At 41.1% G+C, this 24317-nt stretch overlaps 1 protein-coding gene across 3 annotated transcripts in view; it reads left to right on the forward strand.

Annotated features, from left to right (window-relative positions):
- Positions 1 to 24317, forward strand: part of LOC140227345 (RNA-binding protein Musashi homolog 2-like) — a 265855-nt gene that overhangs the window by 11314 nt on the left and 230224 nt on the right. For all 3 annotated transcript variants that reach the window (XM_072307760.1, XM_072307762.1, XM_072307761.1), the window contains exon 4: positions 12694 to 12778. In XM_072307760.1, the coding sequence (XP_072163861.1) occupies positions 12694 to 12778 (85 nt within the window). The remainder of the gene's footprint in view (positions 1 to 12693; positions 12779 to 24317) is intronic.

Raw genomic sequence — 24317 nt, forward strand, 5'->3', positions numbered from 1 at the left:
TTTTACCTCCACACTTCATTTTCTCCCTTCAGGTCATCCAGTCTAATTTGTATTGGTTTTTGCAATGATGACTTGGAGGAGTAGTAACAATACTCCTGACAGTATGGGATGGTGTAGCCAGATGTTGTATAGAGCATTGGTTTGTCTTCCTATCAGGAAGGGCTGCCTAGCTAGCTTCATGGGGGCATGGGGGTAATATGATCTGTGGCTGTTGTTCGGGAGTTGTGCAAGAACAGAGCACTGGTCAAGTACATTGTACGGTCATTGTGCGTTGTTTGGTCCTAGGTGTGCACTTCTTGATTCTTGGACAATGGGTACTTCAAGAGTATGGGTAGTGCATGGGTTTGTAAAGATGCCCACCAAAGAAGCATATGTGCGGGTCTATGATATAACCCTGCCATAGTATGTTCTGTGGTTTATGATGCCTGCCATGTGTGCATTGTGGCCAAACTTGTGCTGAGGGTGAAAATTTTGTATGAGGGTGGGTAAAGATGTTAATTCATATGCCCCCTCTCCTCAAACGTAGTATTAAGAGGAAGAGGAGGAAGAACACAACAAACCCTTATGTACACGGCCATCAATTATGCCAAGTCTCTAGCTGTTTGATGTTATTGGGCCCCCATTCCTCCCCCTTTTTTTTTCTTTCGACAGGCGAGGAGACAATGAAGAATTTGGAGTGGCAATCCTGCCAGCAAACTATGATAGCCTTCAGAGTAATTGTGAGGTACTAATGACTGATAGAAGATATTATTAGGGAGTGGGTCTTAGTCACTGGGGCTCGGTAAACAAAAAGCTAGGGGGGACAAACAATCCACTAAAAAAGCGAGTAAACAAAACGTGTTGGGCTTTGTAGGTTGGGCATGAGGGCCCCTGCCTCAAACATTTACCATGAGAGCTAGGATCCTACACGTAGCCTACAACTTCATACCCAAATAATAAAGCCATGATATGCTACATCATAATGTTTAAATTATTGACACGAGGTCAGATATAGACACTACTGTGACTGTGCAGAACAGGTCTATTCCCTCTATGACCACCTGGTCATATTTATCATAATTATGATTAGGCTTGTGTGTCCAGACTATTTTACGAACACATGCATCCCAATTGCACGAGTAAGCAGATGAGTTTGTGAATGCAACTAGACTAGAGGACTTGCAGGATTTTATTGAAAGAAGGAAGGTGCGACTCTATGTAATATTGCTGGGATACAACATAGGACGGTTGTTATGCCGGAAGATAGAAAATGGCTGGGGAAAGAGGCTAACATGCACCAATAATCTTATTGTCATTTATGATAAAGCATGAAAGTAGTACAGTGGGAAATACTTGAAGGAATATGGAAACTGAGAGTCCATGTATGTGTGTGTTAACAAAGGGGTCATTGTTGTTACCTCAGCATTTTACCACCCAATTTTCCATCCATTATTACTTAGTTTCAGATGAAAAAAAGACTGGTAGAATATGATGCTTGCATTTAAAATGTAGGCCTATAGCACTGGCAGTGTTACATTGTAGTTTGTGTTAGAGTTCATGAAAGCAGTGGAAACATATAATGGTATATTTCTGCATGGGGGGGGGGGGGGAAGAAGAGGAAAAATGTGCTTTTTAGTTACTATGGTGACGTAGTGTTTCAGAAAGTTTAGATGCTCTGCTGAGATTTTACATTGGGTCGATGATACCACTGATATTATGAGGCCAGATGTTTTCAAATTCTGCACGATTAACTGTCTTTACGCTATTAAAGATTCATGATATTCTGCTACATGGAATGGGCACCTTTGGCGTCACAGTTATAAAGGGGATAATTTCAGAATATAGCAGTTTGTCTTAAATGTCTTCCCCACTCCTCCCAAGACTGGAGATAATACCACCTCGCTGCCTCACCACTTAACTCTTTTAAGCCCCATCAGCAACAGATATTATCAGTCAGATATTATAGGCAGTTAGTTGTGAAAGGGTTGAATAAGGTGTCAACTCTATTTGAGTGCTCTCAATCATTCAGTGTATATTCATAGCGTTACGTACACATTTGTGCTACATGTATATATGCAGTTTTGAGCCTTGGAGCACTAGCAGTTTTATTAGCATCATGACCATTCTAATGAAATACATTTATCTTTGTTTTTTGTTTTTTTTGTCTGTCTTGATTTATTGAACTCGTGACATTTGCAGGATATGCGTTGGTGACAAAATATCTGGCCCCGCCTCGCACCCCACCCCGACCTCACACGGTAGAGAATACGACAAAGAGATTAATTTGTCAACCGTTTCCTGTTCAGTTGATCATTAATCCTGTCAAAGTTGGGCAGAGTAAACAGTCTGACACTTATCACTAGTGTAGAATTAAAGTCGGCATTACGAGGGCTTACCGGTCTCATCTCAAATGCCATGGTTTTTTTTTTTCCCTGACTCATTGTTGCTGAGGTCACGCTGTGTTTTTGTTATTTTTCGCTGCCATGTTTCTGCGAAGGACAGGCCTGAATTTCGACTGATAAACCAGGGATATTGTTTGGATATTTAATGTTCTCTGCGGTTTGTGTGAAAGCCCGATCATTTCATATCTAGCAGACTGCTGCAAACTGGTATTTGTACACGGTCACTTTGCCAGAGGCAACCGATACTCCCTGTGGGGAAAAAGAAATGTGAGATTAGTGGGCACTGACCTGGTATACTGTAAAATTAGACATTTTTGTATGCCTGAAATTTTCATGAATTTTGTGAGGAGCGAAGATTCGTGAAAGTAAAATGCATGCAAAAGTTCTTATCTCTACGCAATGCACTGAATGCCAGTGGCAATATCTGAAAGAGTCATGCTGCGAAAAAGACCTTGGGCTGTGATTGACAAAAGTTTTATTCCACAAGGTTTTCTGATTTTACATTAACCCGTTGAAGACGAGTACCGAGTATACTCAGGCAGGTGTCTATGGGAAATGTGTGTTGCAGCAAAATCAGCCCGTCCTCAACGGGTTAAAAGTCATTTGCCCCTTGCCCAAGAGCACTTTTGGTCAACATGTAGCAGAAATATTGTGTACATGTTATTCTGATGTGGCATGCTTCTTCTGTTTGGTTATGGTGCTATATATCGTGGGGAAAGGTGCTACAAACTACATTGTCACCTTTTGAATTGATTCTCTGTTTTCATAGGCAGTAAGTGATTGCTTGTCATCGTACTCTCGTATTTTCACACCAGTGCAGCTGAAGGCAGAGCCTGTGCGGGGTCAAAGGCATGGAAACCATTATTACACTCTGAGACATATAATATACGAATCTGCAATGTGTAGTTTCAGTATTTACGGAAAGTTCTGCACAATTATGCTAATATCATGCTTTGTTGCATCAGATGACTTTGATATGTCAGATTGCTGGCAAATTGATAGTGCTTGTGTAATTGTTGTATGATATTAGTGTAATGTTAGTACACTAGTATATATCACAGATTAAACGAAATATTCATTGTACCAAGTCACAAAATGTGTGCAGATCTTTTATAATGTCGCGTAGGGTACTGTAGGAATCACGCAGCCCAAAATACACTGAAATTTCCACTCTGCAAAATATTCCTCATATAGTACTTAGTAGGAAGTAGGTAGTTTTGAAGGAAGTAAGTTGTTGGAAGTTTCTCTTCCTCCAGCCCTTGCAAGCCTTCTAGCTTACGCGCGAGACACGGCAGTTAGCAGCTAAATTCCTCGAAAAACACATTTTGATCTCTTTCCGTGTGCTCCCCCTCCTACATTTACCATTTATAACGAAGACAGTGATTGGTATCAGTGTGATTATGATTAAGATAATGGTTGAGATAATGATGATAATTATTGTATGAAGTGAGGATGATAGGATCGATAATCTAAAGACAATTGCTCTGCCAGTGACAGTGATGATATGAAGAGTTTGTTTGCAAAAACCGATAAGTCCATTTTTGAAGATTTTGAATTACGGTCTCTGTCATAAAGTACAAAATAATACCTTTGAAGTGATAAATTGGTCATTACATATAAAGGTACATTTTTGAAGTTATGATCAAAAGAAGCAAAAATTTTCTTATTATTCTCTTTATTTTTCTTGACCTTTAATCGCAAATATCTCCATCTGGCAAATATGGACTTATCGGTTTTTGTGAACAAACTCTTCATATTGTCAGTAATTTGCAGTTAGTAAATGAAGAGTTTGTCCCACAATAAATGTTAAGGGACACTGAAGAAGCTGGTACTCAATGCTATTAGATGCAAAACTGATGGCACACTAATAGGCTCTCCTGGGGTTTGTCTCAGGCAATTGCCACGTCATAAAAACAATTTTTTAATTTTTTTTCCTAGTGCTGCTAAGTATGATATTATTTGAAAACAGTTTGCATTTCATTACCAAACTGATGTTGTTGTTATTTCAAAAATCTCTGCCACTGAGTGAAATATTATACTTTCATGTGCTCTAGGTCCAGCTTAATGGTTTTGGTTTCATATTGAAATATATGCCTGCTATTCCGCGGAGAGAAAACAGCTGCACCTTGGAAGAGGAAGCGTGGGGGATTCTTTGTCCAGGATGTTGCGTATTTAGTTAAAAACAGCCATGTTTTTTCTTTTTTTCTCCCTTTTTTGTTTTCATTTACTGGCTGATGACACCTGTAATTCTGGGCCAGTATAGGTATGACAATCAGTAGCACGTTATTCATTGCGAGTTAAACCATCGCTTGCTGGAACCCATCGGATCATGTACAGAGTCTGTGAGGATTTAGAGTCAAGGAGGAAGTGGGGTAGTTGTGGGATGGGGGGGGGGGAGGGGGGCAGAGGGGAGTTCAGCACTATCTGTGTTTACATTGTAGGCCCACATAATAAGAAGGTGTGCAGTTAACATCCATTCAGGTTCATCTGGTACAATAACAGCCACCTGTAGGATATTTCCGTATGTTTTTCACCCCTGTGTGTGCTCGCTCTCATAAAATGGAATATAGCCTTTGCCTCCAGTCTCTGGTATATATATATAATTTGTCTCCTTCTTCTCTTTTTATTATTATTTCTTCACCCTTGATGATCCTCACCCTGGTCTCAAGGCTATCTATTATCAGAAAAAATGAATGAGTCACAAATGTAAGATATTGACAACCCCTCACAAAAGAGTATGTTTGTTTGTTGATTATACCTCAGTAAGATTTAAAAAAGAAACAATACCAAGATAATTCTTTCTTTTTTTTAAACATTTGAAGAGGATTGTGTTGTATTAATTATTCGTTAAAAGGTTACTGGGAGTGGTTAAAGAGAGAGAAAAAAAAGTTATGTCGAAAAAAGACGGAAGTTATCATTGTAATATACAATGTTTTGAGATGATTTATTGATGCTATTGACCGTATTTCTCTCTATGGCTCGGCATTCAAAATACATTGTATTCCAAACAAGCCCCTTTGTCCAGTGACCCAGTTGACTATTGCTGAATATTGTATGATCTCTATTTGTCATGGCATTTATGACCAAGGTAATAAGTCATTTGGGCTGTAAGGCATTTCATTATTCTGGAAGCTGCATAATGCTTTAATTCCAAACAATGCTACAGATATATGATCACGGAGTAATCTAGTTAGGAAGCTCTCAAACCTCTTTTTTTTTTTCTTTTTTTTTTGCTCTCCTTTTTTTTTAGCAGATTCATTCAGAGGTAGATGCAACTTTGTTCTCGCATTAATGGATGCTTGTACCAGCGTGAATCACTCATTCTGCCCGTTTATTCGAGTATTTCGGGGCAAAAGCCTATTAAGGCATTGCCGCTGCTGTTCAGCCTTTCATCCTTGGGGTTTCAGAACAAGCTTGTCATCTATTTACGGCTTCCCTCAGTGTGCAGGTCATGCTAGAGCTGTTGATGGTTGTTTGCCCCCCCCCCCCACCCCACCCCTCTCTCTCTCTCTCTCCCTCTCTTGCAGTCTATAGTGTGTAAAGTGTATTGCCCGGTCTTGTAAAGAGGGTGTTCTGCTAATTAATTGTCCGGCAGGTGCACGCAGAATGCGTGTGTGCGTCAAAACCAAGCAACAGAGCCGTGCCATGCAGGGCATTGTGCTCTCATGGGGGAAAAAATAGAAGATGAAGAAAATAAACATTCGAAAACAAAAACAAAACGTGGAATGAAAATACAACGGTACACTCAGCCGGAGTCGCCTCCAACTTTGGTGGTGTTCTTTGTTTGGGCTTGCGTGTCTAACCAGGGACCAATCAGTCTTTGATCCATGCTTCGCAGGAATCCAGGTATTTTGAAACACAGATAGAAAATATATGCCCTGCAAACAGGCCGCAAGATATGCTACCTCCTGATAACCATCCCTCAGAGTAATAGGTGCTTGTAGGTAGTTCTGAAAATGCACCCTTCCCCCCCCCCCCAATAGTTTAGTTTTTCCATTTGTTGTCATAAGTGATATCATTTCAGAGTGATATAGTAAGTTCATAAATTTTTTTTTTGCTCAAATTATACACATTTCGAGTGACGGGAATGGAAATGCACCATTATTCTTCAAAACTTAAGCTCTTGAATTATGTGCTTCCAATCAGCTGCACGGACAAGGATCTTATTTGTCCAGGAAATGCTTTTCTTATAACAATTGCTGGGAAAACACAATGTGTTTGCCATATGAGAAATGATTTCAACCTGCACTGTATAAATGGCAGAAGTCAGTGTCCAGTGTGACATACTCTGCCCACTGAGGTTGAACGGACGAGAGGTATCTTGATGGTCACTCCCCTCAGCCCTGGGTTTCAGAAATTTTGGTGATGACGCGAACAACGTTCGGTGAAGGACACTATCTCGTGGAGATCTGCTGCTGGATGGATCAGCCCGTGTGTGTGTGTGTGTGTGTGTGTGTTCCATGCAAGGTCATGTGACCCGGGGCAAGCCGAGTCGCATGCAAGCAAGGTGCGTCTGTCCACCTCATGCTGTTAACAGCCTTTCCTTCCCCCCCCCCCCAAACCTTTGGGTGTGACCCAACTTGACAGTGGAGACAGGAAGCAGTGGTTGCCATTGATAACCCCATTCTGAGTGCAGTTCCCTCTCTCACCCCTCACCGTACCCACAGCCCATGGCCAGAACCAGCAGGGGAGAGCCCCGTTTCCATGGTAACACACTGTTTCATCAGCTCTGTGGTAGTAGCACATCCTTATCCCTGGTTGCCATGCAGGGCAAGGTACGAATGAAAAGGGTTGTGGACAATAAACACACAATCCTCCCCCCCCCCCCATCCATCTGTCAGTCAGCATCTGAATAGATAAATTTTCATCCAATTTCTGGCAGTCAAGAGGATCATTCATTCGGAGTCACGTCTCATCACTAGGAGCATAATATTCAGAGCTGCTTTTCAGCAGTCGGCTTGGAACCAAGACAAAATATTCACAGAGGCAAAATAGAAAAAAAAAAAAACACCACCCAAAAGCCAATAGTATATTTAATAGTAAACTGTCTTCATCAATCCAATGTTGTAATTTCTTTGTAGGGGCTTGTACGAGGTATGTATGCTCGATTGCTGCAGTTTTCAAACTTGTACATAGATTATCTTGAAGAAAAAAAAAACCCAAACAAATGAGGTATTCTGCTGCTAATTATAGATGCTTCATAATCTAATAATATAGATAATTGAATATGAATATATGATTTTACAATTTTAGAGATAATACAAAATTAGGCTCATTCAGCATGTCTTGGCAAAGTTTTCTACCACATTTTCGTGTGGATAAAGACAGTTGATGGCTGTAAAATGTTCTTCACCAGAAGTAAGCTTGTCATAGTGGCACGATAATGAGTAGCACTGGGACCATGCAATCATCGCAGCGATGATACCAGGACGAGTTACCGCATGAGTAAGCCGAATTGTGGGTCATCCACATCGGGACCACATGCTTGTTCTGGGATGCGAATTTGCAGTAGGCTGGCTGTGCGATTCGGGCAGGGTTTTCAGGGTGCACAAACTGCTGTTGGCACATAGTGCAGAGTGCATCACGGAGCCCATAACAGGGCACGTGTGAAAGTCATTAGCTGCGATCTGTCAAGACCACTCGGGCTTCGGCGTGTCTGCGCCCCGTGTTTTCCAACAAACACATTAGTTTTCCGTCTGACTTCACTGGGGCTGGATGCCCCGGCGAGTGCGGTACGACTAATAATGCTTCCGAGGCCCCTATGAGCTCCGAGAGAGACGACAATAATGGAGGCTAAGGGCAAAGCATGTTATCGTTACTGCTGGGGTTTATTTCGTAATAAGTACTCCGTGCCTTCTGCAATATGAAGTGATGCATGCAAGGAACATCAACATTTATTCATAGGGATGTATGAATCATACACTACAAATCTTTCTCCTTTTTTACTTGTGGCCCATGGAACGGTGGATAGAACAACTGCACAAAAATGCTGTTGAAATTGCTTCTTTTATAGTGCTTTTGAGTTGATATAAACTTCAAAAGCTGCACTGGTTAGGAGGGTAATGGGGTCTTGTGCAATGTTGTAGTGTCATGCAAAAACACCTGATGGGACAAAGGATCTGCTGTGAATATTGTGTTTCATCCAAATCCAATGTGCTTTCATTAACAGCGCCTTTAACCCTTCCCATGCTGCATGTGTTCGCCACTTGGCTCAGATGCCTGAAATCTGATTGTAATGATAAAAGATTACCGAATCCCCGTCAGTGTCACTATTCCCTTCCCATTGTGCTGTGGGGCGAAATTGCTACACCGGAGTGAGCTTGCCAATCTAAAACTCAAGGTCAAGTTTGGATGAATGTACTGGTTGAGGAGCTTGGCCGGTTATTTAAAGCTCTGTGCCTTGTCACGTAAAGGGTTAATATGTGATTACCAGCCCACAAATGTCATTCTAAGTCATTTGTGTGTTACTCCATGTCAGAAACCTTTTGGAATAGAGCAAAGCTTCATGAATTTGGGAAAATTGATTCTCATATCATCTGTTGGGACAAAGAAGAAGAATTGATATTCCCAGCCCAATTATGGAAAACTACTCGCCAAGAGAATTTTAATTTTCTTCAAATACTGAATCAAGAATATTTGTCTATCTTCATTTCTGTTTGATATTCTTTACACTGATAGAAAGAGAAAGAGAGAAAGAAAAAAGAATGGGGGGGGGGAGGAAGAAGAATTGTGATCCGCAGACATGATTGAGTAGAGATTTTTTCCACATTCATGAGGGACGATATTTCCATACTTACTTTGACCACAGCAAGATCCACTAGATTAGAAATACATTGGATGGAATTCATGTGATAATCATTTGAAATCAGAATTATATATGTTTAATTTTCTGAAAAGAGATATCTGTGATGAAGCAATATTGGAGCTCTGCAAAGTGAAAAGAGAAAAATGCTAACGAAAGAAAAGAGGGAGAGATTTAAGGAGACCTGGACAAAGTGTGTATCAGTATTCACCTTAAAGGTATGTCATGATGATGGGTCCCATTCTGGTTGGATTTAATGAAATGGAGAAGATGCGCCCGGCAGTTTTTCAGAGTGCATCTGGATTTCACCCTAATGAACTTTTGTCCAGGTTTGAGGGTGGCGAATGGGAGGAATGAATTCGGCACTTTTGGTGGTTTCTGTCACTCCCTAGCAACCTCCTCCATCCCCTACCACCATCACCCCCACCCCAACCTCATCTTGAATCCTTCTCCACCGGCAATAAAATTTCATCCTCAAACACACACCTTCCTTCATAGCGGCAGGGACCATTCTCCACATTGGCACTAAGTGCTCGGCGGAGAGCTCTAGAAAGAAAAGTGTTACATTTAGTACCTCTCATCGGGAAATGGATGATACCGGGAGAAGGGGAGAGAGGGGTAGAAACCGGAGGATGAGGGGAACACAGTGAAGAGATGGGAGAGAGAGAGGAGGAGGAGGAGGTTGGAGGGGGGGGGGCAGAGTGAGGAGGAAGATGTAACTCGTTCCAGTTTAATTGTACTTTTGCGCCCTGAGTGAAACCATCACGACAGAAAGATGTCCCACCGAGGAATTCTCCTCCTGAATGGAGAGCTCCGAAGGAAAGTGCAGGAAAGGTGACATGCGCATTGTCCAGGGTCTTTCCCTTTTTTTCCCCCTAACCCTCTCCTTCCTTCTCTTTGCTCGCTCTCTCTCTCTCTCTTCCCATCCTTTCCTCTCTGCTTCTTTTTTTTTTTTTTTTGCTCATCTTTCTCATCCCTGGTGGCGTTCCTGTCTCTCGACATCGTGCAATTTGGACCGGGATGGGAGAAGGAGCAGGAGGAGGAGAGGATGTAGGGATGGTGAGAATGGAAATCAAACGGACGAGAGAAAGTACCTGGGAAACCGGGGCCACTCTTCCCTCACACCACAGCCCACTCTTGGCCCCCTCAAGCATGTTCATTTCTCATTTCACGCAATTCTCACCTGTAATCTTTTTCTCACTCTTTCGATATCTCTCTCTACCCCCTCCCCCTCTCTATTTCTCTCGTTCTTTCCCCTCTCTCTGCCTGCTATATGTTTTATATACCCCCTTGTCCATTTCTCTCCCTGCTAGCCTTTTCTCAGGATAACCACATAATATTTTTCTCTTACTCTATCTGTCTCTCTCTCTCCTTTCTTCTCCCCCTCTCTCTTTCCCCCTTCTATCTCTCATTCCCACTCGTTCTTTCTCTCCCCCTCCCTTCCTCTCTCTCTCTCTCTTACACACTCGTTCTCTTTTCCCATCTCCCGCTGCCCCAGTACCGTGTGATTCATCGAACCTGCGGCGATTGAAGAAATAGATTATATTTCATCGGCAGCATAATATATCACATTAATTATAACTTGCATCTGCACTGTGCCCCTACCCAGCACTCCTCGTGCAGTTGTAGCTAATGAATTTCATCTCGATTTATTACCACCAGTTTTGTGGTTTTGCCCCTACGCATAATTGTGTATGTGTGCAGATGTGCATCTGTGTGTTTGTGTGTGTGTGTGTGTGTGTCAGCCTCTTCCCTTGAATTTGTTTGCTTTTGTTTTGTAGCAGTGTTTTGGATTTCTCTTTGCATTTTTTTTTGTGTTTAAAAGAATGAGAAGTGTGTACAAAAAGATTATGTGCATGCTGCCAACTTAGGAGAGGAATCAGTGTCGATGCCATTCCGTCCAATTTAATCGAGCTCGGCAATGGCACTCGTTCTATTCTCGCCGTTCCCTCCGCTGTGCCAACCAATTTCCTATTCATGAATGTGATGCCTGAAATATCCACATTGTGTCAGTGAACTTGAATGATTGCCAATAAAAGACTTGTTTGAGCATAGCTGGAGAGATGGGCATGTGATAAAAGGCAGATTAATCGTATTCCCATACTCACTTCTATTAAAAAAAAGAAAGAAAGATATGAATGATAATGATTTTGGATGAAAGAAGCAAAATGCAAATGAGCAATGGAGATCGTGAAATGATAGCGGTAAAGCTGACCATGATTTTATTGTGGTACTGATGATTCAGGTTTTCAGCAGTGTAATCATCTTAATCATATTACAAAGATGCAGCCACTAGCTTGCAATAGGTGAAAGTATCTTTTCAGTTGAGAAGAAAATGTGATAACAAAAGAAAACACATTTTCATTTAGATAGATATATCAATTATATATATATATATATATATATATATATATATATATATATATATATATATATATATATATATATATACATATACATATGTTTATTTGTTTGTTTGTTTATTTATTTATTTGTTTATTTATTTATTCATTTATTTATTTATTATATGTTATGTATGATATCAAAGAGGGCTATAGCACTTTGGCTGTACATTGACCCTTTTTGTGCATTTAGGACATACTGTCATTGGCTTGGACCATAATTGGATGCCATCCACACAAAACTGGAAGATAATCCCAGCATATGCAGTATCTCTGTTATTAGCACATTCTAAAGTGACAACCCTCGCCTTTGCTGTTTGGCATAATGAATGGATAATTCACTTTAGCGAGTGCTTGTGTGTGCTTTTTTCATTTTCATGCCCGAGTTATGTTTTTTTCTTTTCATTTCGGGGGGGGGGGGGGCACTTGGGAGGGTGGGGGATGGAACGTTAGTGAAAGAAGTTCTTTGACCTTTTGGACTGAGAGATGCTCAGTCCCACATGGAGCCATTTATTGAGGCACAACACTGCTCTGCTGCGGGTCATGGTCGAAGGCATTGATTGCGCCCCCGCTGCATTCGTTCATGCCGAAACCAGAGCATCAATTTGTGGCTAAAAATTGACCATTTCCCCCTCGTTTCTTATCTAACTGGCCCCTGCATAGTTGACTACTTCTGTTCTGTAAAGTCACAGCATCTGCCTTCTACATGTACTATACAATAATATGTAGTATGTCTGCTTCGATTACTTATCACTCACTTAAATACATCGCTCAAACTTTGTACAGTTATTGAGAAAAAACACAGAAGAAGATTTAAAGCACCATTTACTGAGCAGTACATTTTTAAAACTCTGATCTTCAAGGCTCCTCACCCCCGCCCCCCCCCCCCCCCCCCCCACACACACACACTCATTCATCCTGGCTTAATTGTCATGATGGTTGAGAAATATCACAAAGTAGGAGCTTTTGAACTGTAATCACTCATAACCAAAAAATGAAACATATCTGTTCTATTTTGGTACATTTGATATGCTTTATGCATGCGAATATTACATATTTGCTGACATGTGTGTTTTTTTTAAATTTTATTTTGTCTTCCGTAATACAGGGGATTTGGATTCGTCACGTTCTCGGATCCCGCCACCGTAGAGAAAGTAATTCAGAGAGGAACGCATGAGGTCGACAAGAAAAAGGTGAGACGATGATCACCGATCAGCATTTATTGTAGATGAAGAGAGATACATCCTTGTTTAAGTCATACAGCTGTAGCATGATATAAACATGATAGCTGGGTATCTGTTGTGTGTGTGTGTGTGTGTGTGGTATCTCTGCCTAGCTAATAAACAAACCCCTCCATTTGGGGGAAAAATGCCTTCGTATGTTAATGATGTTGCTGTAAGGAGAGAGGACACGGGGTAAGGTATTGTGGCTTTTTTATACCCCGGAGACCCTCCTCTCAGCCCACATCACCAGCCTCACGGATACCTTTTGTGGAAGTATATATCAAGGGTTAAGCCAATTAACCGGTACCATTGATCAGAAAAACATCCACTCCAAAGAAACGATGGTTTCCAAACCACAACATTACCCTCGGTTACATTCTCCGATGGTGTACAGACAAGATTCTTTTCTTCCATGCCACCACCACCAAAAGAAAAAAAAAAAAAAAAGAAAAGAAAAAAAAAGGAAAGGCTGAAGATGGGAAAAGAGATATATAGAAGACAAGCAGGTGCATCCGTCTTTTTCCTGCCATACATGATGAAAAATGATAACTTTGCAATCATAACAACTGGCTGATGGTAACTCTGGGGAAATGTAACCGTTTGTTAAGAGAAAACTGTCATAACTTTGCCAGAATGGCTGCTTTTTTTCTTGGGGTGGGGTGGGGGTGGGGGGTGTGAGTTCTCATTTATGAGAGATTCGTGTGGCCTGGAGTATGAGATTATCATAAAAACTTGCTTGTAGTTGGGGGAAAAGGCTAACAACACACACACACACACGCTCAAAATTGTATGGAACAACTTCAGTGAATGATGTGAGTGGTTCATTATGTCTTGCTTCCTGAAATTCAGGCTTCTGAAGTAGATTTTTTTTTGGATGTACATATAAATGTACTAATAGAGACTTGCCATTCAACATCTTTGTTACGGATTAAGCCAGTTGTCTTTAAGTTAACTGCCTGCACAAGGTTTCCTACCAGATAGAGTGTGCTAGGCAGTTTTTGACCAAAACAAACTAAAATCATTGGTCAAAAATCGAAGTGAATGTGTAGTTTGCTCAAGAAGAGAGAATATAGCCTCTAACCTGTGTTTTCAAAGCCAATGTTTTTGAAATAAAACAAATGAGAATCACACAAAACAAACAAACAAAATAACAAACAAACAAATAAAATGAAACAAATGGACCAAAGCAGCAGATACGATGTCTACCGTCTGTGACCCTCATAGCTTTTGCCATTCGTGTTTGCCCCAGCGTATAAATTGTGATACTTGGCTGAGGTTTAGCCTTGTGCGGGGATAGATTAACATGTGGAATTGCGCTAGATTGCGAACAGCGGTAATGGAGATTTTCACCTGTGGAGATTAGAGAGAGAGAGAGTGAGAGGATGTGAGTGATTGTGTGTGTGTGTGTGTGTGTGTGTGTGTGTGTGTGTGTGTGGGTGTGAAGTATGGTCCTATTCTGTTCTACACCAAAGTTGACATGAGGTCAGTGACCTGACTTGCAGTAGGTCCCAGGAATTGAGAGAGAGATAGATAGAGAGGGAGGGGGCTTGTAAGGTCAGCCACAGGGAATCAGAGCAGGGTATGTTTTTTTTTTCCCCTCTCTCTCTGCTTTTTTTTTTTAATTCTTTCAGTCCAGGGCATGAATTGACTAATTACAATCTGTGGGCATGGACTTTGTGATAGCTCATGGGTAGTTTTGGTTTATAAGGCCATATCACTCTCCTCCCCTGCCCCTCCCCCCTCCAAAAAAGAAAAGAGAATATAAGAAATGACCTTGCTGTATGCCCAAGTGCAAGAAAAGACAACTGACATTGTCTGTGCAGATTTGGATTATAATCTCATAATGCAACACTGTCCAAAAATGTAGCAATCAAGCAGCAGAAACTTTTTTTTTTTCCAGGGCAAAGAAAATACCTATAATACATTGTCCCACACACCTGTTGTTGTGTCGAGTTTAGAGAACATAGTCTTCATACCTTGTAGCATGCTGTTACTCATTGATAGGTCACTGTGTTAGAACTGCAGTTATGTCATAATCATAATCAATTATTTATTTCATTGTCAAAACTGTTTTCAAAGTAATTATTTTGCATTCATAGTAGGAAAGAATAATAGTAGGTCAGAGGAGACTTGTTTTGATATATTAATATGTATTGCTGCTGTTGTTGTTGGCACTTGTAAAAAAAAGGCATTTATCTTTCTATGGTAAAGTGTTGTTTTTCTGTGTTGCTGGGTATGTTTTGATGATTTCATCATAATCTAATCTATTATTCCTCTTCCCCCCCCCCCAATAAAAGAGAGAGAAGAACTCGCACCCAATTCAGTTGTATGCCAGCTAACCTACAATTTGTATTGCAGATAAGTGCATTACTCAAATGTTTATTGGAGCATATTTCCTGTTTAGAGTGTTCCTCTTTATAATACGTGTTGGGGATTGGGGGAAGATGTGTTATATTGCGCCTCTCATTGGTTAAACAACAGCTGTGACCGACATATCCTAAACGATACAATCCTCCATGTCATGTGTTAGCCTTTTGGGCAGCTCTTGTGTCCTTTGTTTGGCACATACATTGTAAGTGGGATGGTATATGACTGATATACTAGTGAAATGAAATTTGAATGTCATTTGGTATATACGTTTTGTACCTTGTTGTGTCTGTGTTTGTATATAATGTGTGTGTATGAGTATGATGTGGTTCTGTATCTGCACAAATGCCTGGTATTCCTAGAAACCAGCATTCAAAATGCTGAAACTGACAAATTGCTCTCAATGGTTGCCATGGATATTGTCTCCAGTGAATGCGATGAGGAATCATTGTTATTATTTTTAGCTTTGCTTTTAGCTATGTAATGCGAAATATAAGAAAGGATGCATTACTTTTCAAAGTACATTGGGAAATTTCTTCACTGTGAAATCAATAAAGTAAAATAAATATATCAGGGAAGGTGAGGATATGTGTTTACAAATTTTATGCAAGAAATAACTGCAAAATGTCGATATTTGTACCATCTTGTGACATCTAAACAGTTTGGTGCCATTCCCTTTCCTATTCTGCCATTTCGTGACAAAAAAAAAAAGAAGAAAAAAAAAAAAGGAAAAATAATCTCAGCCAGTGATTGTGTTTACCTGCTATTCAGGTTGAACATTAATTCAGTGATTTATAGACATCATCCTGTTGGCCAGCATCTCCCGAGAAAGAGAAATTTCAGCCCATATTGTATACCCCACGATCCAAGCACTCATTAAGAGCATCACTTATTGCCTACAAGTTTTTCTCAGTTTATGAATCCCACCGTTTCTATTAATGGTAATTCTTCAAGTGCCCTCAGAAGGAAAAGAAAGAAAAAAAAAAGCCAGCATCATCTCACTGATGCGGGGATGATCTCTTCTTGCTAGTCAAGACAGCCCGAAGCAATAAAGAAAAAAGAGAGAATGAGAAAAAATAGAAGAAGATACGGACCTCGTTTTATCATCTGTTATTGCAAATGCGTGCATCGCGGAGCTAATGAGGGACTTAGAGAAATCTATTGATGAGAATGACTACAAGCATGTGCTTCACTTGACTAACATCTCACCCCCCCCCCCCCCATTTCAAAAAGAGAGAAAAATATATAGATAGAAGAGGGACATACAAATGGGTAGAAAGACATAATCTACAGTCGAAGCATAGCTCGGTGTCTTACACTTGCAGCTATGAAGAGCTTGTACATGTATGAGTGTGTACAGATGGCAGTATCCTTTCCCGTGTAGAAAGTGTGCATGCATTTATCGTGTGTGTATTTGTATGCGTGTGTGTGTGTGTGTGTGTGTGTGTGTGCCAGTGTTTCAGTGCATACGTTGTTGCCCTGTAGGTTTTACGTGCAGGACAGGGCTAAAGACGGTTTTCCCCTCAGTAAAGCGTGTGGAGTCATTTGGAAACGTTCTCATGGAGGGAGCCTTGTCGAGCCTACTGCTGTCCGCGTTTCCCCACAGTCACGTTTCAAGCGTGTATGGGGCAAAGCCGTCAGTGCCACTCTCTCTCTCGTCTTCGAGAGAGACGTTTCTTTTGATGTTGGTTGTTGCTAGGGGCAGACGCCTCAAATGACTGCTATCCAAAGTAAAGACAGGAAGTAGTGGTGGGCAGGGATAGTAAAGGATTTAAAGAAACGGGCAGGCGATGTTGAACCTTGCCCTACATATGATGCTCAAGGAGAAAGACGGTGGAAATACAAACGAGGGGCATCTGCTGTGAATTGCGCAAAAACTTCTCTCTACTTTTAGATTCCCAGCCTCGCCGAATGTAGAAGGTTTTAGTGATACAATTTAGAGACGATATCGAAGAACAGAGTGGTATTTTGGGAATTGTGGCTGTCATTTATATTTGTCCAAATGGAGGATTGGATTTAGTCTTGGTCTCAGAGAGGCTGAGGTATGCTGTTTCACCCCCATCACATACATAGTGTGCTAAAACTTCACATTGTCATTACAGTTAAGAATTATTTTGAATTCTTTGGCAATCTCCAGGTCTGCTATGAAAGGCAGTTTAACCCATTGAGGACGGATTGATTTTGCTATAACATGCATTTCTCATAGACACATGCCCTAGTATACTCGGGACTCGTCCTCAACGGGTTAAAGTCAACTTACTGATTGTGACCCATAGGCCAACGTGCTACCCCAGTACATTAGCAGGTTTTTGATATGTGTGTTTAACCACTTTATCAGGATTTCTGTAATACTCATGAAGTAAAGTTGGTTCCTTTGCTTCCTCTACTTGGGAATGGAAATAAGCTTGTGATTGGTTAGATTTCAACCAAACTACAGTATATATCAAAAGAAACTTTGCGTTAAATTTACGTGTAACGCAAGCGCCGATCGTTACTGCGTTAATCTTTCTGCGTTACAAAATTAACGATCACCGTGCGTGAATGATCGTTACAGATCGTTACAGATCGTTACTGTGCGTTACAGATCGTTACTGTGCGTTAATTTTTAGATCTTGCGTTAGCGGACTTGTCATGTGGACTGGCAAGAAATCTCGGAAATTGCGAGACTCGGAGATGCCTCGGTTAAGTAACTGTCGTTCGTAATATTTACTACGGACAATTCCTGCCGGCGGAAGGCATTTAAATAGCGATATCAAATGCCGAAAAGATTTTGTAGTTGAGCAGAACTCCCCTGACAATGTCGTGTTGTCATGGTCGTCAAATTTGTACTCATGGGCGCAGTCAATGGAATCGGGCAAGCAAAAATTTCGAAGCCACATTTTTCCCCACAGCCAGCATATTCCATCGAACATTGAACCCATGAAATCACGCATACGCAAGCCTAAAACTAACGCCGACTGTCTAACGTTAGCGATGTCACGATTTCAACAACTGTCAGACACTTACTCAATTCAGGAAGGTGCAAAAGTCCATTTATATTCCAATACACAAAGTCACAACGTGTGTCTCGCCGAATAACTGGTGGTAGTGTGTGGTGACAAAGCCGAGTATTTCGGCAGTAAAAGTAGCTGCAGCAGAAGAACATGTCTACCACTTTCTGCTCGCATTATTACACTGCCAGCAGGTGAGTCAAGTGGTGACTTGATAGGCACGCTTCACATGAAAGTTTACCCAGAAACATGAAAAATCCCACGATGCCAAGGTGCCAGAGTGGGGAATGGGGAGGGGTGGAGAGAGAGAGAGACCAATCAACAGAAGAAACCGCGCGTACTGGCGCATTCTCGGAGGTCATGAACAGTCTGGGGTCTTGGAGATGAACAGAGAAGGAATGTTTAATTAAAGATAGCTCAAGTCGAAGACCCAGGATTACAAACGTTGATTCTTTTTTCCCCTTTCATGAAACATGCCTTCACGTTTAGAAATGGTTGCACTCCTTTAAAAAAAAAAATCTCCTGCGATTTTTGTTAACTTAATATAGCCGTTTAAAACGTCAAACTTACCATGAAAGTGTTACTACTTGTAATACAATAGTTAATACTATACCTATTGCTTTAATCATATCTGTATAACACAAATTTGACTAGCAATGACAATAAAAATACTTGTATTTGTTTTGTGCGGAGATTTTTTTTTTTGTCTTTATCCTGACTAGTTCCTATGAAATTTCTAATGTTTTTACGGCAGCATCAACAGCCTAAAATAAATTACTGACAGATTTATAGATTATGAAATTTTTGGCAACCATCCATTTGAACGTCAGGCATGAAAAGCTCCTGATATTCAGCAAAAACAACTCAACAGATCAGAGACAAAGTTCCTTCAAATTTTGAGAAATAGCACGCAGATTTGCTGGGCGTGGTAGGGTCCATGCTTTGAGATCGTCACAATCGTGTTGTCACCAGGGAGGTGGAGTGTCTCTCTTCCACCTCCCTGTTGTCACGGAGTATCGGGAAGTTCTCACAAACTCCAGGATCACCCCTCCCTGCCAACTCCATGTTGCTCCCAGGGAGGCGGGAAGAGTCTCTTCCCACCTCTCTGTTGCTCCCCAACATGCATCGTGAATGCGTGGCGTTTCTTGTCACCGTCAGTACCCGAGGCTGCTTTGTATTTGTCTTGGAATATTGATTCTTCTTGTCAAGACTTGAGTGTAGTAATCGTTTTGCATGGCTATGTAAAAAATTGTGATACAACGTGTACTCAACTCGTCTTTGTGATTTTTTCTTCAGTCCAAAAGGAAGACAAAATAGTATCATGACGTTTGCAATTGTTCGAAAGGTCTGCTTTTGATAACTCAGACTACTCAGTAATCACCCTTGTTTTCCCGCTCCCAGGCCCTCCAATTTTATTGAGCAATCCACACGCGCGCGCAAATTCCTTTGCCATGTGGTTTTGCCAGCCAGCTGTCGGAATGTGCTTTGAAGTTACATTTCAGCCTGGCCTGGCTGGCATGAATGGGTGTCGAGTTTCAATCAATACCTACTGTTGTTTTATTCTTGTATTTGAACATGTCGTTTCACCTGACAACACAAGGAGATCGGGAAGGTGTAGGGCTAGGGAAGAGGTTTTTGTTGTTGTGTTGCAACCTAATCCGGGCAATTAACCCCAGAGGGCAATTACCCCCCCCCCCCCCCTCCCCCGAATACTGGTTAATGGTAAGGTTAGAGTAAAGATTAGGGTTAGGTTTAGGGTGAGGAGTTTGGGTTATGGTTAGGATTAGGGCCAGGGGAAGGGTCCGGGGTAATTGTCCAGGAAGAAAAGAGGGACGCGCTTTTGTTCTTGGTCAAATCGATTTTCCTAGGTGATGCTGTGGAGCTAGAAAGGAACAAAAAAAAAACAATTATGATGTCTGGCGTACTTCCGGGACGTCTTATTTTTCTTGCACTCTAAAATTTCCTATTGTTTGGCGTTATCAATTTCATTAATTGTTGTTTAGTTACCCTCTTTCGCATTATAAACTTAAAGTCCATAGAACATTCATTCGCATTAAGATCACACTCGAAAAGCTATACTGGTGTATAGTTTGAACAAAGCAAAATGAAATAACGAATATCCCGCAGATTTTCCAAAATTATGCGTCACGTGGGTCAATTCTGACTGGGCTGAATATAACCGTTATTCATCTCCAAATTCAAAAGCAAACACCCGACATTCATTTTATGATCGAAGGAGCCGAATGTCACTGCTGTCCACTTTCGAAAGTGAAATGAATCATCTGACATATTTCAGCATCGCACGGAGCCGAATGTTATACTGTTTTTCACATTCAAACGTCAAGGCAGACATCCGACATTTACTTTAACATCAAACGCAACTGAATGTTATTGTTATTCATTTCGAAATGTTAAATAGCAAATGTCTGATATTTTTTTTAGCATCTTAATTATGGAGCAGAATGTCGATACTGCTTTTCACTTCCGAACGTTCAAGCAATCATCTGACATTTATTTTGGCATCTTCCGAAGCCGAATGTTATTGAGCACTATTTACTTTCGAACGTAAAAGCGAACATTCGGCATTTCATCGTCGTATTTGTATACGGAGCTGAATATCATTGTTATTCATTTCCGAACGTCAAAGGGATCATTCGACATATATTTTAGTATCTTCCGGAGCTGAATGTTATTGCCATTTACTTTCGAACGTAAAAGCGAACATCCAGCAATTATTTCATCATCGTACTGAGTTGAATACTATTGTTATTCATTTCCGAACGCCAAAGCAAACATTCAACATTTATTTTAGCATCTTCCGGAGCTGATCGTTATTGCTATTTACTTTCGAACATAAAAGCAAACATCCGACAGTTATTTAGCATCGTATGGAGCAAAATATTACTGTTATTCACTTCCGAGCGTAAAAACAATTATCTGACAATTATTTCAGCATCTTCTGGAGCCGAATGTTGTTGCTATTCACTTCCGAAAGTAATAGCAAATATCCAACATTTATCTCATCGTTGTACGAAGTTGATTATTATTGTTATTCATTTCCGAACGCCAAAGGGATAATTCGACATTTACTTTAGCATCTTCCGGAGCTGAATATTATTGTTATTTCCTTTCGAACGTAAAGGTAAATTTCCGGCATTTATTCTATCATCGTACGTAGTTGAATATCATTATCATTTATATTCGACCGTCAAAGCAAACATTCGACATTTATTTCAGCATCTTCCGGAGCCGTATTTTATCCTTATTCATTTCCGAACGTAAAGGTAAATTTCCGGCATTTATTCTATCATCGTACGTAGTTGAATATCATTATCATTTATATTCGACCGTCAAAGCAAACATTCGACATTTATTTCAGCATCTTCCGGAGCCGTATTTCATCCTTATTCATTTCCGAACGCAAAATCAAATATCTGACATTAATTTCAGCACCGTACGGAGCTGAATCTTACCATTATTCATTTCCAAAAGTATAAGCAAACATCCGACGTTTATTTTTGTATAATACGGAGTCGAATATTGCCGTTATTCATTTCCAAAATTAAGGGCAAACATCTGACATTTATTCTAGCAGCTTACGGAGCCGATAGTTACCGCTGTTCATTTTCAAAACTCAAGGCAAACATCCGGCTTTTTTGGCGGCCCGGCGTGCGTTTTTGGTGACGCCGGTCGCAAATTAACAATGCGCGAAATCGTGATTCGATTCGCGAAAAGACTACGCTAAATCGCTACACTCGGCAGGGGCTACGTCGTCCTTTCACCAGGTCTCGTTACAAAACCAAAATCTCGCATGAGTTCTTGCGTTACCTATCGTTAATTTTAACGAAACATCGTTAATTTGCGATACGGATCGTTACTCATCGTTACTCATCGTTACTACAAACGTTAATTTTCCCGATCGTTACTTTGCGTTACTAACGATTCAGGTGAAAGCGCTTGCGTTAATGAAACGTTAATGTTGATTAACGCAAAGTTTATTTTGGTATATACTGTATATACATCAGATATGAAGCTATAGGCCTATGTGAAGCTCATACAAATTTGGAATAAGCAGAGAACTAGAACACATTTTTTGCCACAGTTGACATCGTCACTGACTGAGGGGGCTCTCGTGCAGTGCCAACAAAATGCTCAGCAGAACTGATAATAAAAGCGTCCAGTATTGATTTGCTGGAAAGTGATGTAAGGTGGCGCGTCCAGTGCTTGTCCGAATATACGTGTCCAGAGAGTCTCGACCGGCTGGTGGTATGTATATTGGTTGTACACGTGGCCTTCGTATGTGTGTCGCCAAATCCCGCTGTCCTCAGCGATGGATTTCGACACCATGATCTGCGAAACAGAATGATAAAGAGAAAGAGAGGGAGAGAGAGAGAGATCTCTCACAGTAACATACAACCTAAGAGATGTGCCTGATTTTTCTTATACTATACAGTGTATTTTATGCTTGTGCATTGCACTGCAATGTCCATCCTAGTCTTTCATTCAGACCCCATTTCCAGCTAATGCATTCACAAGAATTTATCAATATTCAAACTGCTCATAATATAGCTGAGAGGAATAGAGCATGACATGCTGACTATCCATCGATATGATATTAGATTGATATATTATATTGAGTCTACAGGTGGGTAGAGTGCTGCCAAGGGTATCAAATGAATAGCATGGAAACAGGTTTGTTTCTGTGGAGAAACGGTATCACGCTGCTCAGGAAAGCAGACTATCTCCAGCAATCCCCCCCCCCCCCCCCGTTTCATCTTCTCTCCCCCTCTCTCTTCCTTTCTATCCCTCTCTCTGTCTGTCTCTCTCCGTCTTTCTTGTGTTCTTTCACTAGTTTCTCTTTCTGTATATTAGACGCAGTCTCCCTAATTACAGCTTTCCTATGTATTCTCGCCTGGTGGTCGCCATGTGTGCTCTGTTCAACACATGTAGCTCCCTCCTGTTTCCGCCCCGTCTCCCCCCCCCACCCCACCCATCTCGTTTCTTTCTCTACCACAACCCACCAAATCCAATTAAATGAGAGAAGGAACATGGAAGTGAAAAAGAAAAGGAGAATAATAATACGAAGCCACAGGACAAGCCCAGTCTTTTCCAGCCCTCCTCCTCCACTCCACACTAGCAATTAATCCACTTTTCAGAAATCTGCCGGGGATCAATAAAGGCGTGAGACCCGAGCGAGATGTTGCAATCGGGATATCGGTAGAGAGTGGATGGAGAGAGAGGGGGAGAGAGGAAAGACTGTGCTGTGTGTGCATTGGTGTGACATAGAGGGAGATATGGAACGCCGGATGACCTTGGAGAGTGCTATGGAAAGCTGCATGCGTCTGCCATCCACACCATTTCTGCCGCCGCCACCGGTCATCAGGCGGCCCCGGCACGGCCCAGGGAAGCGGAGCCATGCCTCGCAGTCCCTTCTCGTATTAGTGATTACCAGCGGGCTGTGAAAATGGTTCCATGATCTCGGGAGGAATGGCAACGAACGCTTGACTTGATGCGAAAATATGACTCCGCCGCCAGTAGCCGTTGTGTGCGAGATAACCACCACCGCTGTGGCGGCAACTTGCAAAGGCGAGTCGGTGGTCGTACTGTATTTACCCCGTGCATAATGAACGAGGTCATGCGCTCGTTGAATTTATATGTGCACACAAATTGACGACAGAAGTCCCTCATTCACTGTTGAGTCCTACATGACTCACATTGCTCCGAGTCTCTTGTGCACAGACAAATATGAATGACACTTTTCACATTTTTATTTGTTTCAAGTGCATGTAGCTGTTCATCCAAATGTCAAACTGCTATAAACTGAGCAGTCAAAAGAATTTTCCATTGGCTTTGGTTGCCTTTCTCTGTAGATATGCTACTGTACATGTACACTGTGTGCCTATATCTATCAACATAAAATGTTCTATGATCATTGGTAGTGATGGTTGTATTGAAACACAAATGTCATTACTAGAATTGATTTTAACCATTTTGTATAGAACAACACTGATAGTGAGGACCACTGAAAAAAAGTGTGGTTGTGAAGAATATTTAGAACACACTATATTCACACACATACAAGTGGTAGAATGCATATTGCATTATTATTTTTTCTCCATTATCAGTGCACAGTCAGAACAGGGAGGTCTCTT

This window comes from Diadema setosum, chromosome 4 (assembly GCF_964275005.1).
Source record: "Diadema setosum chromosome 4, eeDiaSeto1, whole genome shotgun sequence".
NCBI classification, from domain to species: Eukaryota; Metazoa; Echinodermata; class Echinoidea; order Diadematoida; family Diadematidae; genus Diadema; species Diadema setosum.